General features: G+C 32.2%; 2 protein-coding genes across 4 annotated transcripts in view; both read left to right on the top strand.

Annotated features, from left to right (window-relative positions):
- The window catches only part of LOC145317329 (5-hydroxytryptamine receptor-like), a 62,732-nt gene extending 51,731 nt beyond the window's left edge, over positions 1-11,001 (top strand). The window contains exons 8-9 of the mRNA XM_080158368.1: positions 6,359-6,464; positions 9,776-11,001. Coding sequence (XP_080014494.1) covers positions 6,359-6,464; positions 9,776-10,360 — 691 coding nt within the window. The 3' untranslated portion in view covers positions 10,361-11,001. The remainder of the gene's footprint in view (positions 1-6,358; positions 6,465-9,775) is intronic.
- The window catches only part of LOC145317328 (uncharacterized), a 263,955-nt gene that overhangs the window by 85,218 nt on the left and 156,070 nt on the right, over positions 1-22,667 (top strand). The gene's annotated exons all lie outside the window — the stretch shown is intronic.

Consider the following 22,667-nt stretch of genomic DNA (forward strand, 5'->3'; position numbering starts at 1 on the left):
TGAATTCTCCTTTTCAGGCAGTTTTTCATATGTCAATGGTTTTAGGTTTTTCTTTCCTTTTAAACCTACTAACTCAGGCTAAAGGCTCAGCCGCTGGTATTTGATTAAGACCTAAATGAATCTACCTTTGTTTTCTGTTAAATATGTAGATGAAAGGGGTGTAAATTAATTTCTCAATCATTATTATCCCCCTCACTAATAAGTATTTTTAGGTTTTTCAAATAGGATATTGTTCTTGCATTCATGTTTTACCATTGCATTCTCATTTCAATTGACATTAGACAAGGATAAAAACTTGCAAGGTTATAAACAAATGGGTTGAAATCCCCCCCCCCCCCACACCCAAGCACAACTGAGGAGTATCTAAACCATGCGGTAGAATAAATATTCTGTTGGGCTAAACAAGAAAACGCCTTCAGGTCATTATGATCAGAGCTTTAATCTTTAAATCATTTTAGTGGTGAGCCAGATCAGGGTGAGCCAACTTTCCACCAATGAGTGCACAGCATTTTATGAAATGCCGCGCTGTGATTGGCTGAAATTCGGCTCACCCCGATCTGGCTCACCACTAAAATGATTTAAAGATCCAGCTCAGGGCTCGTAAGCCTCAAGGAAATCAACTCTTTACAATTTTAAAATCAGCTGAAAGTCTAAACAAGGCCCAAAGATGGCAATTCTTCACTCAAAACAAATTTTCAAAGCATTCAAACGGTTTTCAATTTGAGGCCTATACGCTAAGTCTTTATTATTATTTTTGTTTATTTTGACATTTAAACTTAACTTATAATAATTCTGAAGTTTTAGGACAAATAAGTTGAACATCAACTTAGATATTCCGTACTTAATTTAAAGAAGAAGGCTGGAAAACCTATGAGAAGCAATAGAAATTAAATATTAATTCAATAAAAAGAAACACTACTCAAATAAGCTGCTGTGTTTCACATCAATAACAAAGACAAGTGAGACCATAAGTAGCGCAGCATTATCATTAACAAAAAGTAAAAAAAAATTATTATGATAATTTGATCTGAAAGCATATGTGTATTATAATAAGTCAATTGAGATATGGGCAGGGAAAAGGCAATGATATTCTGACAAACAACTCTAAAGCAAAATTTTCCCACAACCCCCTTCCCCTTTTCCTCCTCTCTTCAGTTACATGACAAAAACAAAATATACCACCAGATACTTAATAAGGTTTCGTGATTTTTTGCAGAATTGTTGGTTAGACTGGCTACCCCTGAGTTATGGGTGATTTATCTCAAAGTTGAGCACAAAAAAAATCCAGCTACTCACTCCTTATTTTAAAATGATTTTCAAGTAAGGAGTTATAAGCCCCACAGAATTTAGGCTCCCTGCAAGGGTTAGGTAAGAAAATAGAACTACCCCTGCTAGAAATTTAAATTAGAGGCAAAGCACTGAACTATGACAAATAAATATAGCTTACAAACGTACAGATATAAACTAGTTATAGAACATCTACGCTTCTAAAGAAAAAAAACTAAATGAAAAGGATGAGAATTGCAAACTTGTTAACAATTTTCAACCTAATTTTTATTTCATTTTTCCTTTTCTATAGAAAATAGAACCTAATCAATCTTTCCTCCTCAGTTCAACCTTCCTCCAATACTCATGGAGGATGGGTACATTGGACTGTAAATTACACTGGTACCTAAAGTTTTGAAAACACGGTATTATATTCGTTGGCTTCAAAACTTGTATTGATTTTTTGTTGGTTGATTATAAACAAGTAGTGTCCAAACTTTTAAACAATAATTTTAATCTATAGAAGAGGTAATTTTGTTTAATATCATTGGGAATAAATATCAATTTATTGTCCATAGTCCTATCTCTTAACATATCTACCAATATTGCATTCTTTTTCTATTTTCTTTTTTTATTTCCCATCTTTCTTTTTTATAATTTGCCTCTTTTTATTAACAAATATATTCTATAAATCACTTTGTCTGTCCGTCGATCCGTCTGTCAGTTAGTCAATTTCGAAGCGCTATAAAATATAATTTACTAAGATAAAAAGCTGATTTATTGTGTGTACTAACTCTACAACTCATTTGGTCCGTCGATCTGTCTGTAATGCTTTAAATGAAATTGACTGCTATTGAAAATTAATTTTTGTTAAAGATTCCTGATGAATAGGCATCTACTCTATAAAAAAAAACTGTTTTTCGCCGATCTTTGTAATATCTTTGGGACATACTATTTTAAGTTCAAAAATAATTTTTTGGTTTGTATTTTTTTTTGCATAACTAATAATTCGTGAGATTTCAAGGATGTTCTAATTCTTGTTTTTAAACTCCTTCATTTTATCTCGTATCACATGAGATTGTTTTTCAACTGCTTTACAGAACATCAGACCAATATATGTAAGTTTAGAAGTAACTTGATAATCATTATATCCAAGAATTTGTATGAATTATGAAATTATTTCAACATTATAAAATTCTTCCCTAGAACTGTCAATTTAACTGAAGTATAAACAAGGACAAAAAAAAGAAGCGTAACAAGAAATAGCTAATAAAATTTCTGATGAAAAAAAAGAACCAAAAAGTTATTTTTTGGCAGGTATTGTTAATTTTAGCAGAACTGGGTCCTTTCAATCAAAATTCCTTCTGTATTTTTCTAATAAATTGAAAATATGGAGGTAGGTAGTGTTTTTTCCATTGCCTAACTCCTGGGCCTATTTCAACGGTACCTATACTCGCGGCTACCCAGTACCCAATTAAACCTAACTTGACAATAAACTTAAAATTACATGAAAAATTACCCCTCCTTTCCCCTTTTAAAAATAAGGGAGAGATCATTAGTGCCTAATAATGTATTAAATTTTAAAATAAAAATATCTACAGAAATCTTACTATCCTACCCGGTGTACAGATAAACAACACCTGATAAACTTACAGACAAACCCAAATAATAGAAAAGCCTATTTTTTTCAAGATTTAAAGAAAATCGAAGACAATCTTTCATTGAATGAAATACATTACCACGTATTGGGAGTGAGTGATATTTTCAACTCACAGAATTATATCAACACTTTCAAATGTTTGATGGATTCCAGCAAATAAAATACTTCACCTGGAATTTCCATATTTCTTGGAGAAGCTTGAGATTCCTACCAGATGCTTCATATGCGGATACCTTTCAGGAAGGAAGAGGACAATGGGCTGTTTATCAAACTAGTTCCCAAGGTTTCATAATATTTTTTTCTTATTCGTTGGCTTAACAACTTTAAGAACTTTTGAATTATTGGTTTATTAGGATGAGTGTCTAAACATTTCAACCACAATAATTGTAATCTACAGAAGAGGGAATTTTGTGCATCATCTTTGGGAATTTATCAGTCATTGTCTTATCCTTTTAGAACCCTGATACCTTTAGAGATAGATAGATTGATGGATATTTGATATACCATGAATAGAATTACCCAATACACAAGTTATCCAAAATTAGAGAAATTTTATCTCAGGAATAGAAGCAGCTTATAGAGCCTATAAACAATGATGTCATACAATACAAATGACCAATAATAGGACAGTATTCATTTCAATTGACCAATTTTTCATTGGTCATTTGTATTGTATAGCGTTTTATTTTAGATTTTTAAACTAGCATTAAACTGTGTTTTTATGGTTTGAAAAACCTTATTTTAATTACAATTTTTTTATAAATTACAAAATTAAATTACTATATAAAAAAAATATTACATAAAATAATCATTCATGGACAAAAAAAGGGTGTTTAAAAAAATAATTTTTTAATTTTCTTTTACTCTGACTCTGACTCCCATCCTCCTCTTCAATTAGCATAAGTCCTATTTAAAAAAAATGTATTATATAAAAAAATAAACTTTCTGTTATAGAAGCTGAGAAATTCATAAATATAGTACAACACCATTTCATGTTTTTGTGAATATCAAACAATTTTAAGAAATATTTTTGAGAAAAAACGTCATTGGTTAATTTGAAAAATTACTGGCCTGCCATTGGTAATTTGGTCAGTATATTGGCCTATCATTGGTCATTTGTATCGGATGACGTCATTTTTTAAATAGCTTCTGTATTTGAAATGACTCTGTCTTAAATAATTTTATTTCCTTTTCTTTCTTTATTATTTGCGCAAATATTGAGAATTGCCAAACTTATTGAGAAAACTTTTCTTTATTTCTCACTCTCAGTTCATAGCAAATAAACATAATATTTTATTTTATTTGGTATCAAATTTTAAATTTGTCACAAATATGATTCAAATTTTAATCAAGGGGGAAGATTGAACAAAATTTGTGTAATAAAATGTAATGAATGCTCAAAGCTTGACTTATCAGAAAAGCTTAGTATTTGTCATGGACGAGGAAAAGCCCTAATTTGAAACAAAAAAAAAACGATTTGTTTAAATACAGACCATCGGCTACGCCCCTAGAATCAAGGTTCTCGATGCTTTCAAAGGTTCAGAGAGGGGCTAGAAAAATAGCTTAAAACATTCCAAAACTAAAATCTGAAAACAAATTAACCTAAAACCATCACAGGACCTATGTGAAGCATACCCAAAACAGGAATTCCAATTATTATCAAGATCTTAATCTTCAGACAAAAAAAAATTACTACTTTATATATAAGGTTATTTTATACATTTTAGATATTTTGATAATACTGGTTCACCTTTTTAAAAGTTTTTGAATACGATCAAATCACATACAAATATCTCATCAGTAGCGTGCGTAGGGGGTGTAACCTTTTTAACGGAAGGGCAGGCCTACTCAATTTCAGTATTAGCCCTTCTTCCGCACGCTTATGTTTCTCCTACAGAACTACAGACTGACAGACCCTTTTTATATAGCATCTATAACCAAAAAGTCTAATATTGTCAAAGTGTCATTGTAAAGATTTAAAAATCTAAATGAATTGAAGAAAAAAATCCAAAATTTAAATAAAATTGTTTTTAAAATAAGAATAAGGTTTAATTTGAATCGGTTGTCAAATATACAAAATAAATATTGTTCCAAATGGAATAAAAAAGATTTATTTATATATGTAATATATGTCTAAATTGTAATCTTGTAATATAGGCACGACATCTTTTAACACAATCAAGATTCTAAATTTTAATAATGTCACAGAAAATCTCAAAACAGTTGAATACACTTTTTTTTAATATTTGTAATCAAAATTGTGAACGGCCAATTATTTGCATCATATTTTGTTTTAAAAATTTAGATCTTACAAAACTTTTATGAATGATTTAAGTTTAATTATCATGCCTTTTCAAACTATTCAAGAATTATGCTTTCTCGTCCTTTTAATTTGCCCTAAAGACCGCTAAAACAGCGGCCTCTAAATATATTTTTTATGTGTGTGATAAACATCCACTTACTGCATAGGACTAGAATTTTTTTTACATATTCGAAACCGAATAATATCCGGTGGATAAGAACCGGTTCTCGGCATCTCGGGGCTAAAAAAACTTGTTTTAATCTTATAATTGTAAATTTTATATCTACGAAAAGCTGTTTATAATACGATGCGAGAAATAATTATTCTAATGCTTTTAGCTCGTTAAAGTTCGTTATGTATTAAATCCTGGTGCTTTAAAACTTTGGTTCAAAAATTAAAATTAAAGTATTCAATAAAAGAAATTTTAAGTGAGAAAAAATGTCTTGATTATTTAAGGGAATGGGTGAATGTAATATATGTCTAAATTGTAATTCTTGAATAAATAATATTAAAATTATGTTTATTTTCAAATTTAGGAATAGATAAATTCTTAGAATACAATAACAATTGTGCCAATAAAAAGATCTACATTTTTTATTGGAAATATAACAGAGAAATGTTATACAGTAATAATTAAGAAGCTTGCTCATTTTTAGTTAGTTTAGTATGTAAAACGAAACAAAACTTCCCAAGGAAATAAGTGACAACAATTTTATGTCAAGTGTAGCTTTGAAACCAACTGCTTAGAACTGGTTCTTAACTTTGGTAAAAAATCATGTATGACATCTTATTATAGACAACTTTCCACAAATACTATAATAAAAAATATAAAATATTTACCACTTTTTTTACCCCGGCCCTTCGGCCTCTAGAGGCTTTTTTATGTACACAGAGATGAGATGTCATGTTATGCTATTTCGATTAATCTAAAACTGTGCGATATATATATTCATAGATATTAGTTTAATATCAGTCTCAGTTTTTATCCAAACTTTATAAATTCTTTATATGACGTATTTCCTGCCTTAACTTAAACCATGCTTTACTATATTTCTTTCAATTTACGTAAAGCAGTATCACCCATTTCAGATATTGCATTCTTTATTTTATCCTCCATTTTTTTATTTCAGAGGGCGATTAAGGCGACGGATGCAGCAGAAGGCGGAATATTCGGTAGCCAAGCATTTACCAACAGTTAGTCCTCCTAATACTAATACCAGGAGTATCCCACATCAGGTTAGTATTTACCAACAGTAAGTCCTCCTAATACTAATACCAGAAGTATCCCACATCAGGTTAGTATTTACTAACAATTAGTCCTCCTAATACTAATACCAGGAGTATCCCACACCAGGTTAGTATTTACCAACAGTTAGTCCTCCTAATACTAATACAAGGAGTATCCCACATCAGGTTAGTATTTACCAACAGTTAGTCCTCCTAATACTAATACAAGGAGTATCCCACATCAGGTTAGTATTTACTAACAATTAGTCCTCCTAATACTAATACCAGGAGTATCCCACACCAGGTAGTATTTACCAACAGTTAGTCCTCCTAATACTAATACCAGGAGTATCCCACATCAGGTTAGTATTTACCAACAGTTAGTCCTCCTAATACTAATACAAGGAGTATCCCACATCAGGTTAGTATTTACTAACAATTAGTCCTCCTAATACTAATACCAGGAGTATCCCACACCAGGTTAGTATTTACCAACAGTTAGTCCTCCTAATACTAATACAAGGAGTATCCCACATCAGGTTAGTATTTACTAACAATTAGTCCTCCTAATACTAATACCAGGAGTATCCCACACCAGGTAGTATTTACCAACAGTTAGTCCTCCTAATACTAATACCAGGAGTATCCAACATCAGGTTAGTATTTACCAACAGTTAGTCCTCCTAATACTAATACAAGGAGTATCCCACATCAGGTTAGTATTTACTAACAATTAGTCCTCCTAATACTAATACCAGGAGTATCCCACACCAGGTTAGTATTTACCAACAGTTAGTCCTCCTAATACTAATACAAGGAGTATCCCACATCAGGTTAGTATTTACCAACAGTTAGTCCTCCTAATACTAATACAAGGAGTATCCCACATCAGGTTAGTATTTACTAACAATTAGTCCTCCTAATACTAATACCAGGAGTATCCCACACCAGGTAGTATTTACCAACAGTTAGTCCTCCTAATACTAATACCAGGAGTATCCCACATCAGGTTAGTATTTACCAACAGTTAGTCCTCCTAATACTAATACAAGGAGTATCCCACATCAGGTTAGTATTTACTAACAATTAGTCCTCCTAATACTAATACCAGGAGTATCCCACACCAGGTTAGTATTTACCAACAGTTAGTCCTCCTAATACTAATACAAGGAGTATCCCACATCAGGTTAGTATTTACTAACAATTAGTCCTCCTAATACTAATACCAGGAGTATCCCACACCAGGTAGTATTTACCAACAGTTAGTCCTCCTAATACTAATACCAGGAGTATCCCACATCAGGTTAGTATTTACCAACAGTTAGTCCTCCTAATACTAATACAAGGAGTATCCCACATCAGGTTAGTATTTACTAACAATTAGTCCTCCTAATACTAATACCAGGAGTATCCCACACCAGGTTAGTATTTACCAACAGTTAGTCCTCCTAATACTAATACAAGGAGTATCCCACATCAGGTTAGTATTTACCAACAGTTAGTCCTTCTAATACTAATACAAGGAGTATCCCACACCAGGTTAGTATTTACCAACAGTTAGACCTTCTAATACTAATACAAGGAGTATCCCACATCAGGTTAGTATTTACCAACAGTTAGTCCTCCTAATACTAATACCAGGAGTCTCCCACATCAGGTTAGTATTTACCAACAGTTAGTCCTCCATATACTAATACCAGGAGTATCCCACACCAGGTTAGTATTCACCAACAGTTAGTCCTCCTAATACTAATACCAGGAGTATCCCACATCAGGTTAGTATATACCAACAGTTAGTCCTCCTAATACTAATACCAGGAGTCTCCCACATCAGGTTAGTATTTACCAACAGTTAGTCCTCCATATACTAGTACCAGGAGTATCCCACACCAGGTTAGTATTTACCAACAGTTAGTCCTCCTAATACTAATACCAGGAGTCTCCCACATCAGGTTAGTATTTACCAACAGTTAGTCCTCTTAATACTAATACGAGGAGTATCCCACACCAGGTTAGTATTTACCAACAGTTAGTCCTCCTAATACTAATACCAGGAGTATCCCACATCAGGTTAGTATTTACCAACAGTTAGTCCTCCTAATACTAATACCAGGAGTATCCCACATCAGGTTAGTATTTACCAAAAGTTAGTCCTCTTAATACTAATACCAGGAGTATCCCACACCAGGTTAGTATTTACCAACAGTTATTCCTCCTGATACTAATACCAGGAGTATCCTACATCAGGTTAGTATTTATTAATAGTTAGTCCTCCTAATACTAATACCAGGAGTATCCCACATCAGTTTAGTATTTACCAACAGTTAGTCCTCCTAATACTAATACCAGGAGTATCCCACATCAGGTTTGAAAAACTATTGGCGACAGCCTTCTTAATTTATAAATAGGTGAATTGAATATAGTATTAAGGATACATTACTAATTTTTTAGATGGATAAAACATATCTGAAGCTTTCCTTGAAAGTTAAACTTTATTAAAGCAATTTAAGAGATGTAATGAACAAAGGCGTTTTTCCTCAAATTGCCCATTCAATCAATATCTTTTATTTGTTTGTTGATTACTTTAGGTCAGGTTAGGTATTAGCACTGCAAGATTTGGACCCCGATGGAAAAAATGTTCCATAATAACTATTATTCAATTATTTATAAAGTGGGCGGGGGGTCAGTACTCAATAGGAAATGGGGGAATACGCACAAAGCAAACGTTTGATGCACTTTACGCCCTTCTTTCTCCCCTCCCCTTCTCACCTGGCAAAATTACGCGTCCGCTAAAATTTCCTAGGAATTTAATCTTTCTTAATTCTGAGATTCTAAAATGAGAAAAGTATAATTATATAATTTTTCACTTTTAATTTTAATCTTTTTCTTGGTACGAAATCTAATTAATAATTATATTCCAACATTGTTTAAGGTTTTGTAAGAGCAGCTACTCTATAACTGATAAATAATATTGTTCTTCTGTTCATAGCTTCCGATTAATGAGCAATTTTTCTAAAATTCATTTGTTATTTTGATAATTTAGATTTTATCAAGTTGGTAAATTAGTGATGAGATGAGGATGGGTAAAATCTAATACATTCTTTAAAATTTGAGGGTATAACTCATATACATGTAATTTGGACGCTATTGCGTCCACAGGGTTTTCCCAATTGGGTTGTATTTCTTGGAAGAGTGAAAAAATGGGAAGGTAGTCCTTTCTAATTTCAATTTTAAGGGGGTGTTGACACCGCCCATATACCCCCTTAAATTTGGCTTAATTGGACTTGTTGACTAACAATTTTTATAAAATATCATTTCAGGCGCCGAAGGGTAAATTTGAGACAACATCGTTTATATCGGCCGACAAATCTTCCAACGACTCGACGTCGGCGGGGGAGCCCAGCGATCCCAAGCCGTCGGGCGGCAGCAGTGGTGGCCCTGGTGACATCCCGGCCGCCTGCAACCATCACAATAACCACGACCACAGCGGCGCCAAGTTGTCGGTGCGAACTGACATCGGCTGTCAGACAGACACGTCACGCCCGTTGCCACCGCCGCCGGCGGTCAAACTAGCCGACGAGGACAAGCAGAAGCGCAAAAAGGGCAAGAAACACGTGTCGCTCGAGGCGAAGCGGGAGAAAAAGGCGGCCAAAACATTGGCCATCGTGACTGGAGCATTTATTTTGTGTTGGCTTCCCTTCTTTGTAATGGCGCTAGTTACGCCCTTGTGTAAGAACTGTATTGACCAGAAGATTTTTAGTTTTTTCCTCTGGTTGGGATATTTTAACTCAACCTTGAACCCCATAATCTACACTGTATTTAGTCCGGAGTTTAGACAGGCATTTAAAAAGTTGCTTTGCAATAAAAATTCTCATGAAAGTTATCGGCCCCGACATCTTCAATGATTTGTATTTGTATTCGATGTTTATGTTATAAAAAAATAGAAATAATAGTTGTTTAAACTGTTTTGTATATTGAAAATTGTAACCTTTTTTTTATTTTTAAAATAATTTAATGCATTTTTTTCAGTCCAATAGATGAATTAATATAGATGAGTCTTTTTATAATATTACGATTATGAGCTTGTTAGTATACTTAAAGGGAAAGCAACCTATTATTAGTGTACGAAACATATTAAAGTAAATCATTTAAAATATTTGGGTATAGTCCCTTTCGTATGGGGCGATTCTTCGTATTTTTCACAGTAGCTTTTCTCCTATTTATAGCCCCAGCGGGGCCAATTATCTAACCCTGTTGGGCAATCACCTAACCCAATATAACCTAACCTAACCTAAAATAACCTATAAAAAGCCATTTTAAAAAATACGAAGAATCGCCGCTTATGGGGCGATGTTACGAAAGGGACTATTCCTAAATATTTTTATATGGGAACTAGACTCCTCCTCCTATGTTTCTTTGCTTGCAATTAGACCAACTTCCCTTGTGACTAGGGACACCGCATTTAAATCATTTACAATAACGATTCCAATAGCCCATAGTAGCGAAGCTTTTAGATTTATAAATTATACGTAAAATCATTTAAAATGGAATGGGAGAAAGAAAGAAAGGGTTGAGAACGAAACGAGTGATGGGACATAATGACATTGCCATTTGTAAAGTAGTTTAGCTGCTAGAAAATCAAATTAAGTTCTTTTTATCCTTATCTATAAACTTTCTTTGGATCTAGTGTACTTCACGGCAAAGGGTTCCTGGTAACGATTATTTTCAAAGGATGCTAGCTACCAAACGGCTGAACGTAAACCGTTTTAAGTGGCATAAAAAGGCCTTTAAATAATCTGGTATAGCCAAGATCTAATGATGCACAAGGAAAGCTTCACTGAAGAAAAATGCGGAAAATAAGTATTTTTTGTGCATTTATGTAAACTGCGAGATAACTGCATTATTAAGTAATGAATGTTCTAGATTGTTTGTAGACCTTCATTTGTAGGTTAAAATTTTGTGCGAGCATAATCTATCGTTTTACAGTTTGGCCGTTAGCGGTCTTTAAAGTTCATAGATTTTTGGAGATAATTTTTGCCAGGGATATTTCACCGTAAACTACACATGATCCCTTTATTGTATGCGTGTCGGGTCGTCACAAACTGTACGCAGTGTATCTAATTACAATTAAATGACAGCTTGACATTAGAAAAGCATTTAACAGATGAAATTACGTACAATGACCTTCGCATTTGGGAAAATCCTCTAATTACCAATACTGGATTTGTTGCCCCTCTTTCCCCCAGGGAGGAGGGGGGGCACTAAACCTTCAATTATTATGGTGTTTTCTTTATACACGATCTCCAATTCGTTGGCCTTAAAACTTTGTGAACTTTTCAAAAATAAGATTGGGTTGTAAAGTATAATCTTCCAATGTCCAAACTTTTCGACTAATGATTTTAATTTACAGAAAGGGTAATTTTGTTTATCTATTTATAGAGCTTAAAATCAATATTTGGGAATATTCCCTTTCGTGGCAACGCCCTTTAAGGGGCGATTCGTCGTATTTTTATAATGGCTTTTTATAGGTCATTTTAGGTTATATTGGGTTAGGTGATTGCCCCACAGGGTAAGGCAATTTGCCCCGCAGGGGCTAGAAATAGGAAAAAAGCTACTGTGAAAAATACGAAGAATCGCCCCTTGAGGTGCGTTGCCACGAAAGGGACTATACCCCGTTATTTCTAACTGACAGACCATAAAAATAAATTAATTATTTTCCTATAAAAAAAAATTATTTATTTTTTTTTTAAATTTTGTTATTTTTAACTTATTGGTATTTTACTTTTATATAAATGTACGTTATGTAATTGTAAATGTTAAAAAATCGTTTAAGTTGAAATTTTGAAAAGGGTTTTTTATACTCTTTTATAAATAGAAAATAAGGTCTAATTAAATTATTTTCTTACGTCTTAAATAATTTAGATTAATTAAGAATGACGCAATCCATAAAAGCACTGATAAAATTTTCAAAAACTCTTGTTTATAGTCTTTTTCAGCTATGACTATATGTTGTCTAACCTGCAGAGAAGATATTTCGTTAATTTTCCTCATACCTATAAATGAACCATCAGAAACCTTTTTTTAAAACATTTTTCCATGCCTGGCTCTTTAACCCAAACCTAACCTTTCAAACATACGAGGAAAAACCCGACATTTTTTTAGATTTGAAATTCCAAAATAAAGAATGCATATTGCATATTAATACTATTTTTATCATTAAAATCATTGTAAATAACCATAAATTATTAATAAAATTATAATTAATTGTCTATTATATGTTATTGGAAGTTGCTTATTTTTGCCTGTAAGTTTAGTTTATTAGTTTTATTAGTTTACATTTTTTTTGTACATACTGAAATTTAAAAAAAAAATTGTTCTATTCTTATTAGTAGCGAAGCTACTCTGTTATTTGTTCTAGGAAACTCTAACAGACGGACAGATACTTATTACAGAGTACCAGTAAAGCCGATTTTTTTCAGTATCAAAAATTAATTTACAGGAAAAAATAAGCAATTTGATTATCGTAATGTGATATAGATAAATTTATAATTTATGTAAAGAGATCTATAATAATATAATTAAATATATAACTAAATGTTTAAAAATAATGGAATGTATAGATTGTATAAATAAATCTTTGTACTGTTGACTTATCTTTAGTAGCAAAGCTACCCTATAATTCAGAATGTACCCAAAAAGGGTTTGAAAAACGTATTTACACGGATTTCATCTGACTAATGCACATCTAGTCCATAACTAACTTTATTCGTAGGTCTGTCTGTAATGCTCTGATGGAATTGAAAAGCTTTTTTCTTAGCTGTAATTAAAAATAAGCTCATAATATCAAATTTTATCCAAAATATTTTTTTTTTAATATATTTAGTATAACTTAATATTAAATTATTAGGAAGTTTTGGTGTATTTAAGTTTTTTTTTTGGTAGGAGGTTTTAGGGGGGTAAGAACAGTGAACAAACCCAGAAATTTCCTTGGGAGTATGTACACCCCCCCCCCCCTCCTAATCAATATTTTTAGGATTTATCCATTTGCACCCCATAAAGAATAAAGATTCATTATGCATGTATATAAAATAAATTTTTAAAATCCAAAATCAAATCCTATAATATAAAGTGTTAAGGTTTTTTTTCTGAAGCTAAAGTTATCGGATATAGCTGGTTCAAATTAGTTGTACTTTTCATGTAAGCTTTAAAAGTAGCTTGGGTTGGTTTTAAGTTATTTTCCTGAACTTCCCTAGCCTTCCCCTAGAGGCTAGGGGCAAAGCAACTAGTAATAAATAAGGAAGATACTATCAAATGTTCAAATTATATAAAAAATCCCTACGCTAAGAAAATAAATGTGTACTATATAAGATTTCTAGCCTAATTGATATTCATAAAATAAAATATATGCCAACATTTCTTAATTCGTAGCATTTCTATATATGTAGACAGGGAGGGGACATTTGGCTGTTTGATACACTAGTCCCTAAATTTTTCTTATTCGTTAGCTTAAAAACTTCTGGGACCTTTATTGAATTTTGATAGATTGGTTCATTAAGTTGAGTGTAGAAGCGTTTCAACCACTTAATGTAATCTACAGAAGGTGTAATTTTGTGAACTATCATTTGGGATATACATCAATTCTTCGGCCATTGTCATATCCCTTTAGATCCCTGCTATAAATGTCATTTCCCTCATTGCCTGATTGATCAACATATAATTCATTCAATCAGAAAAATTCTGTTTGTGCTTTTATATGGGTTAATAACAATTGATTGAGAAAAAAACATTATAGTTACTGGTTGAATTAAAGATTCCCAAAATAAAGGTGCATCCGCCCGTCGTCGGGGAGGTAATAGATTCGAATATTGGCCTTACTACGCGTTATAGCTAAAGACGTTAAAAAGATTCCTACTTCTGTTAGGTCGTTGCAATTCAAACGCAGAGTATGTTCAAGGTGACGTGGAGAGGAATTGTACTTGAAGCGTCACTAAGGCCCCTATATGTCATCAAATGTGTGTGTATGTAATGCTGTAAGTATTGGTGCAAAAAATGGGGACGAATTTCAAATTGATTTGACGGGGCTGATTTTTTTACGTCACAAGTGAAGGGAAAGAAAAGGGAAGGGGAAAAGAAACCCACTAGAAAAGAGATGGGGTTTTCCATTCACTTGTGACGTAAAAAAACCAGCCCCGTCAAATCAATTTGAAATTCGTCCCCATTTTTTGCACCAATACTTACAGCATCTGTGTATGTCAATTACTTGTGATATATTTGTATGTCATTTACGCTTCTACGACACCGTTCCCATTCCTGCTTATAGGCAAGTTTGACTTTGATCAAAATTCAAATCTTTTTTCTCAATATTTTGTGTGAATAGGGAAAATATTAAAGAAAAACATGAATATATAATACATTTTTGATTTTCTAACCATAAAGTTTAAATTATATCCCTTCTACAACCCATGCAAAAAAAAAACATAAACGTCACTAATCACTATAATTAATTTTGATAAGCTTTAATAATGAAAAATCAAAGCTTTTAACCTTTTAATCTGCATGGCTTTACCTAACCTAAAAAAATAAGCCCAAAAAAGTAAAGTTTTTGAGGTCCACTTTAAGTTAGGCGGGATAAAAATACCCTCCATTCCTAATTCACATTTTTGACACCATCCAATTTTTTACATTTATTTTAATTTTTATATAATTTTCTTACAATCTTTTTAGCCTGGTATTATAAGGCAGTACATGATATTTGATTACGTCAGTTTCTGGCAATATTATAGGGAAAGAATATACTATAATAGTCTCCGAGCCTTAAATATCGAAAAGGAAATATTTGGAAGTCAAAATAAATCACATACCAAATTCTCAAGTTAAATTTGACAACAAACATTTGGAGGTAATATCAAGTCCTTATAATAAAGTAACAGGATCTTTGTCTGTCTATCTTTACCGAAGTATCTCTCTAACCGATGAACAGATATGGTTTTCCTTTTCAATGTAGCTGTAGGTCCTAGGGGAAGGTGTATAGCTTTTAAAAGCGAAGCTTTTCTATAATTAGGGTCGGTCCGTACGTCCGTCCGAGATAGTTAGCTTTTATTCGTTAATTTAGGCATGTTAGAATTGTCCTATTGATTTCAAACTTTGCATGGTGATTCCTATAGTAGTTAGGTACGATTAGCAACTCTATAATCGTTACCAGAATATCCGTACGTCCATTTTAAACATGTTGATTTTTTTTACTTTTTTAATAAAAAATTTTTGTGTGATAAAAACATTCAATTGATCTGATTTTTTATTACTGATTCCTATTACAATAAGGTACAATATTATGAGCAAAGCATCTCTATAATAAAGTATTCAAAATGTCAGTATGTCTTTAAACATAATTCCGTATTTAAGAATTTTTGCAACAAATTTACCTATAATTTTGTCAAACCTTATATTTTCATATTTTGTATCTTCAGTTCTGACACTCAACAAAAGTTAATGTTCGTCTGTCATATCGTTTCAGAGCTTCGCTTTTATGGATGTTGTCATCCTTGTTTTGAAGGGGGTTACTACCACAACCCCAAGAGAAATCGCCCCTAGTACAGAAATACCAATAGAAAACTGTAGGGTGGGAAACCTAGAGACGTAACCTAAACTAGTGTAAATATATTGTAAAGCATGATTGAAATAGATTAAAATCATATAGTGTCTTCGAATCTTTGAGCTTTAACTCGGGGAGGGAGGGGTACATTGGACAGTTAATTATACCGGTATCAAAAGCCATATAAACATGTTGACTTGAAAACTTTGGGTACTTTTATTTTGATTCTATCTTGATTGGTTGTTTCAAACCAGAAGGTCCAATAAATTACCAATAAGTAAATGAACAGTAAATTATACTGGAACTCAAACCTTTTTATACACGTTCTCTTATTCGTTGCTTAAAAACTTTTGATAATTTCTTAAAATCTTTATTGGTTGGTTAAAACTAGCAGAGTCTAAACGTTTCAACCAATAATTTCAATCTGTAGAAGGGGTAATTTTATTTATCATCACTGTTGATACTCAAAAATGCTGGGTACTTTTATCAAATTTGGATTGGTTGGGTCAAATTAGCAGTTTTCAAATCTTTTAACCAATAATTTAAATATACAGATTATTTGTTTATCATCATTGGGGAATTTTCATTAATTCACCACCATTGTCTCATCTTCAAAATCCTTGGTTATATACACGTCGATTTTTAGTGCATTTGTTAAATTTTGATTGAGTGGTTCAAACTAGCAGAGTTCAAACTTCTCAACCAAAAATTTTATTGTGTGGAAAGTGAGTAAATTATTTTCTCGTATTCATTCGAATCCGGTGGATAGGAACCGGTTCTCATCCATACGAAAAAACTATGTCTAGCATCCAACTTTCTACGAATATAAAAATGGACAATCATAAGATTAAAACCAGTTTTTTAAAAAACTGTATTAATCTTATAATTGTACACTTTATATCCGCGGAAAGCTGTTTATAATACGATGCGAGAAATAACTATTACCACTATTTTGGACGTACATCAATTCATCTCCAGTGTCTCCATTTATAACTAATAGCGTCAATCTACCAAAGGAGTAATTTGGTTTATCATAATTTAGGATGTCTTATTAATGTCTTATCCCTTTAGATCCCTGGCTTGTACTACATTTGTCAGAACTAAGAAAAAGAAGAGACAAATATTTTCTTTAAAAGGGAACTATGAAGCTTGCATTTTTACTTATTCTCAAAATCCACCCAATCTCCCTAAAAAGGTGATGTAAGATTGGAGCCACATGTGGTAAGGGTCATTGTCGATCAAACAAATTTTGAAAAGTAAAGACGTTCAAGCTTTTTATTTTAGAAGGTAATTATAGATAGGGTGCGTAATTTTCATCTTGGTTGGGATTTTATCTCCCCCCCCCCCAAAAAAAAAAAGGAGGGTGCCTGTTTTAACCCAAAGTTAGGTGAGGTTATTTTACCCCTCCCCAACTTGGACATTCCTAAGAAGTCTAAGATTGTTTTGTCCATGATGCTAATAAAATTAGTGCAAAAGCAAACCTATCCTCCAAAAAATAGCTTTAAGCCTTGCAGGAACCAAGAAGTATCCTTAATGTGTAAAGCTGTTTATGAGATATTATATGATAAACATGCACTCATTAAGCTACTATTGAACATAATCGTCTCTGGTAACCTTTTCAACTGTCCAAGTCTCCCATATGATATGATTTGCCGGAAATTATGCAATTTACCATCTCTATATACAAATGTGTTCTTTTCCTACACGGGTGGAAGGAGCTGGGATAAGTATTCAGTAAATGATGATGACTACGTTAAAAAAATAGCAAAGATTTGTGAGGAACAAAGTCATGAATAACACTGAAAATTAAAATAAAATTTTTTAACAAAAAAGTAATCGTAAGTAGGTCGTAATTCTAATACAAAAAATGGTTTCAAAGTCATAACTTAAATATGCGTTTTATTGGTCAAGAGATTGCTAGTTTTTAAATGGTGGAAGATGTATTATAAATAAATGTTAATTGTAAGGGGGAAAAGGGATTACAACATCATCCATAAAAGCGAAGCTCAACAAAACATACAAACAACGCATATAATATTCACCATTATTTAGAAGTCTAAAATTTCCGTTTAAATCTATCTCAAAGTTACTTAAAATTAATAAATAAATATACAGGGTGTTTCAAGAGAAGTGCGTTTTTTTTTAATTAATTATGCATATAAAATAAAACAATTAAGTAAAATGCTTTATATATTTGGACATTTATGTTTCGAATATTTAAAAATTATTTTTTTGACAAATTAAGACTCAAAAACCGGTTTTTCCAAAGCCCTTATTTTTGAAGATTTACTAAATTAAAGGTTTTAAATATTTGAAACATAAATGTCCCAGAATAGGTTTTCCAAATATATAAAGCATTTTATATAATTGTTTCATTTTCTATGCCTAATTAAGTTTTTAAAAAACGCATTTCTCTTGAAACACCCTGTACTTCCATTTCAGGATTTATTATAGACTTTTTTGCCTGTAATTGTGCCTAATTGTACTAGGAGTTAATTTTTGAAATATTATGTGAATAAGATAATTATATTTTATAAGAAAAAATTTAGTCACAAAGACAAAATAATTTAGAAAAGCTTCGCTCTTGAAAATAGAGAAATCAATCATCAAAGAAAGTTTTTTTTAGTTGGTCTTTACATAACAAACTATGCACCAATGTATAACTTCTGCTATTTTTTATACATCCATTATTTTTTTTAGAATACTAGTCTCTTAGCATTTTCTGTACTACGGTAGGAAACCATAAAAATTCTTAATCTAGTTGCAGTCTCGCCTAATGGAAATTTTTGGGTAAAACACGATCTATTAATCTAACCTTTTTCCTTAAGTTCCTTTGCTAAAATAATTAAATGGAAATACTTTTACGTAAACTTAACTATAAAGCGTATATAGAATACCTTCTTTAAATAAAAATGTATGGGGCGGGGGGGGGGGAGCACCCAATGGGTTGCAAAAAATAATCTTTCAGGAAATATGAATAAAATATCAAACTTACCTAAATTTTTATATTTCTCAAGAATCAAAAAATGATTTTTGTTTCAAGTAAACGAAAATTTTGTATTGTATGCGCGAAGCGAAATATAAAATATTACACCCTCTCGTAGCATCCGGGGGGTGGGTGGCAGGGGTTGTAAATATTGTCAGTAAGATAGTCAATATCCTAAAAAATCCTCCCTTTAAAATAGGCGCGTAACAAGTAAAAGTAAATACATAATGAATTTGAAGCTTTACAAAGTGTCTAAAAAATCAGCCATGTGACGTCATAAAAATGAGGGAGATGAGAGGAGAAGTGGGAAAGAAACCCCTAAAAAAAGATGGATAATTCCTAATTTTTATGACGTCACATGGCTGATTTTTTAGACACTTAGTAAATAAATTTCATCAAATATTTATATACATATAACTCATTATAACATGTTTTTATTTAAAAAATAAAAATACCTCGGTCCTATCTATAGAAATGGCAGAAAATCCATAAAACTTTGCAGACTAACTTTTATTTGTTTGCAAAATCAACACAGGAAGGGACATTTCATCTAAAGAAAAATTATGACACAACCCAATCTTTCCCGATTTTGTATAATTTTTACGGAACACGATTCCAGTGACGTCATATTTTTCTCTCCCGAAAAAGGGAAGGGGGGAAGAAAAAAAGAGATGGGAGAAAAGGGGGTTTTCCCCATCTCTTTTGAAGAGATTTTCTTCCCCCCTTCCCTTTTTCGGGAAAGAAAAATATGACGTCACTGGAATCGTGTTCCGTAAAAATTATACAAAATCGGGAAAGATTGGGTTGTGTCAAAAATTATCTTGTTTCCAGCTCTTCTCCCAATCAAAATCAACCTAAATCAACGCTATATGTATGCTCTTTGATAAGTGGTATATTCACAAAACCCCTTTAGTCTAAGTAGCAGCCGAACAAATTAAATTCACAACCATAGCATCACAGACATCAGATAAATAAATTGCCTCTTCTTTTCTGACTGTAATATTGTTCAGTAATTTGAATATTTACATTTTTTATATTTTTTATGTTCAAAATTGTTTACACAAACATAAATTTTTTTGTCTAATTTTTATTTTGTTTATAAGCACAAAAATGCCATATTTTTTTAAGAAGAAAGGTATTTTGGAATCAAAGAAAGTTTCCATTTAGATGAATTGTCTCTCCCACTTTCGGATTCTTTATTAGTTATTTCTTGCATCGTAGTATAAACAGCTTTCCGCGGATATAGAATGTACAATTATGAGATTAAAACCAGTATTTTTAGCCCTGAGGTGTTTTTTCGTATGGATGAGAACCAGTTCCACCGGATTCGAATGAATACGAGAAATAGCTTTATCCCTTTTCATAGAAAAACCTAATAAATTCACACTCTTTCTCTTTGGGGATTATCATTTCAAGGCTGGCTAATCATTAAATAACTCTATAACCAGCTAACCCGCTACCGTGGTTAATAACTCTATAACCAGCTAACCCACTACCGTGATTAATAACTAAGCACATCCGCTCGTCGTCGGGGAGGTGTTTCAGGTGCGCGACATAAATAGTTAGAGTTAAGGGAATGCCTTGGCCCAAAAACAGGCGGAACTCATTACCATCTCAGACAAAGGTCGTGCATTCAAAGTGTTGGTTGTCTGTTAGATGTTACTTAACCTAAGGGCGTTAGAGTATTGAATCCAATTACAAGCGGATGATGCCCTTGAATTCTTGAGATGACTACTTGAATTATAAAATTAAAGATAAAAATTAATCAAATTCTTTGCCGCAATAAAAAAATACAAAGAGATGCTGATAATAAATTTAAAGTTTTAAATCAATTAGACCATTTTGTCATATTTAAATAAATTCATTTTTTTCATTGGTTAACTGAAAAGCAAACTCCTTTATGTAAATATAATATTGTAAACCCTTGAAAAAGAATAATAATATTTTCCTTGGTTGTGAGCATCAAAACCAAGAATGTTCTTATTAACAGTAGTGCACTTTAATACACAGAGAGAGGGGACATTAACATTAGTCCCCAAAGTTTTATTATAACGTTTTCTTATTGGTTGTCTTAACAACTTTGGGAATTTTAGTTAATTTTAATTGATTGTCTCAAAGGTTCCAACTACTAATTTTGATCTACAGAAGGGGTAATTTTGTATATCATTATTGGGTATTTACATTAATTTATCGGCCATTGTCTTATCACTTAAGATCCCTGACTTTAATACTTTATTAAACCCTGAAAAGAATGCTGGGGTCATGGAAAGAAAACGAAGTTGCGGGTTTCATCGTATTTTCAAAATAGTATTTTTAGGTTAGGTTATGTTAAGTAAATGTTAATGATTGCCCCACTGGTTTAGAAAACATGCCCCGCAGGTCTAGAGCCCCCCGCAGGGGCTAGAAATAGGATAAAAGCTACTTTGAAAGTACGACAAAACCAGATATTTCGTTTTCTTTCCATGATCCGAAGACTGTAAGTCCTTTTTTAATCTATCTTTAAGATGTCTGGACTTTCCAATTTACTTAAAAGCTATGAAAATGGTTTATCTTACAATATGGTTGCTTTTATACTTGGTTTATTTAAAATTATGTATTAAAAGAGGATCCAGCAAATTATTTTAATGTTCATCTTCATATTAATTGTTAAAACTTATACAAATATATGAAGAATGTTTGTTAAAGAGCTGCTTTTTTATATTATTAAAAGCAATAATGCATGGTAAGTACTTGGCAATAACATAATCCTATTGAGAACAAACTCATACAAAAAAGTCCCACACACACACTTTTGGTATTCATAATTAAATTGTCTATATTTTTTATGTATCTACCATAACAAACATATAATGATTGTTTTAGAAAGTATACATGGAATTGTACTTTAATTCATAGAAGGATATAACCCTTCTAGTATTGTTATAACTGCCTGCAACCCTAAAACAGGTAAATACCTGCCTTTTACTAATTAAATTGTAAATTGTCTTAAGTGGGTAAAATACCCGCGACCGTGGCTCAACAAGTAGCGCATCCGCTCATCGTCGGAGAGGCGGTAAATTCAACACGTCATAACTTAAAATGTTAAAAATAAACCCTACTGCTGCTATGTGTGCATAAAATAGTTAGAGTAGGGGGAGTGCCTTGGCCCATAAACAGGCGCAACTCATTATCATGCACAGTTGGGACATCTCAGACAATGGTCGTGCAATCGAAAGGTTGGTTATATGTTGGATGTCACATAACCTAATATTATTTGGTGTTAGAGTATCGCATCCCATTACATGCGGATGATGCTCGGGATTCTCTAAATGATCACATTAAAATCGAAGGAGAATCCCGCCCGTAAGAGGTAAGGTAAGTGGGTAAAAGGAATGTTTTAGAGATCTTAAGTATACAAAAACATTGTTTTGAGGGTTGTAAGGTTTGATTCATTTACTAACCTTACAGCAGGGTTAGACAGAAATAGATTTTTGGAGATGAAAACAAAATTTTCAAAGAACTTTCATGTAGATTTTTATAATTTGCAAAACACTATTGTAATGACTTATAGTATTGTGTTAGTTATATTTCATGCAAGATTTGGGAGATTACAATAAATCCTATTAGTTTCAGACATTAATACAGATTGCATTTA

The sequence above is a fragment of the Acartia tonsa genome, chromosome 4 (genome assembly GCF_053477335.1).
Source record: "Acartia tonsa isolate MP-2025a chromosome 4, ASM5347733v1, whole genome shotgun sequence".
NCBI lineage: Eukaryota > Metazoa > Arthropoda > Copepoda > Calanoida > Acartiidae > Acartia > Acartia tonsa.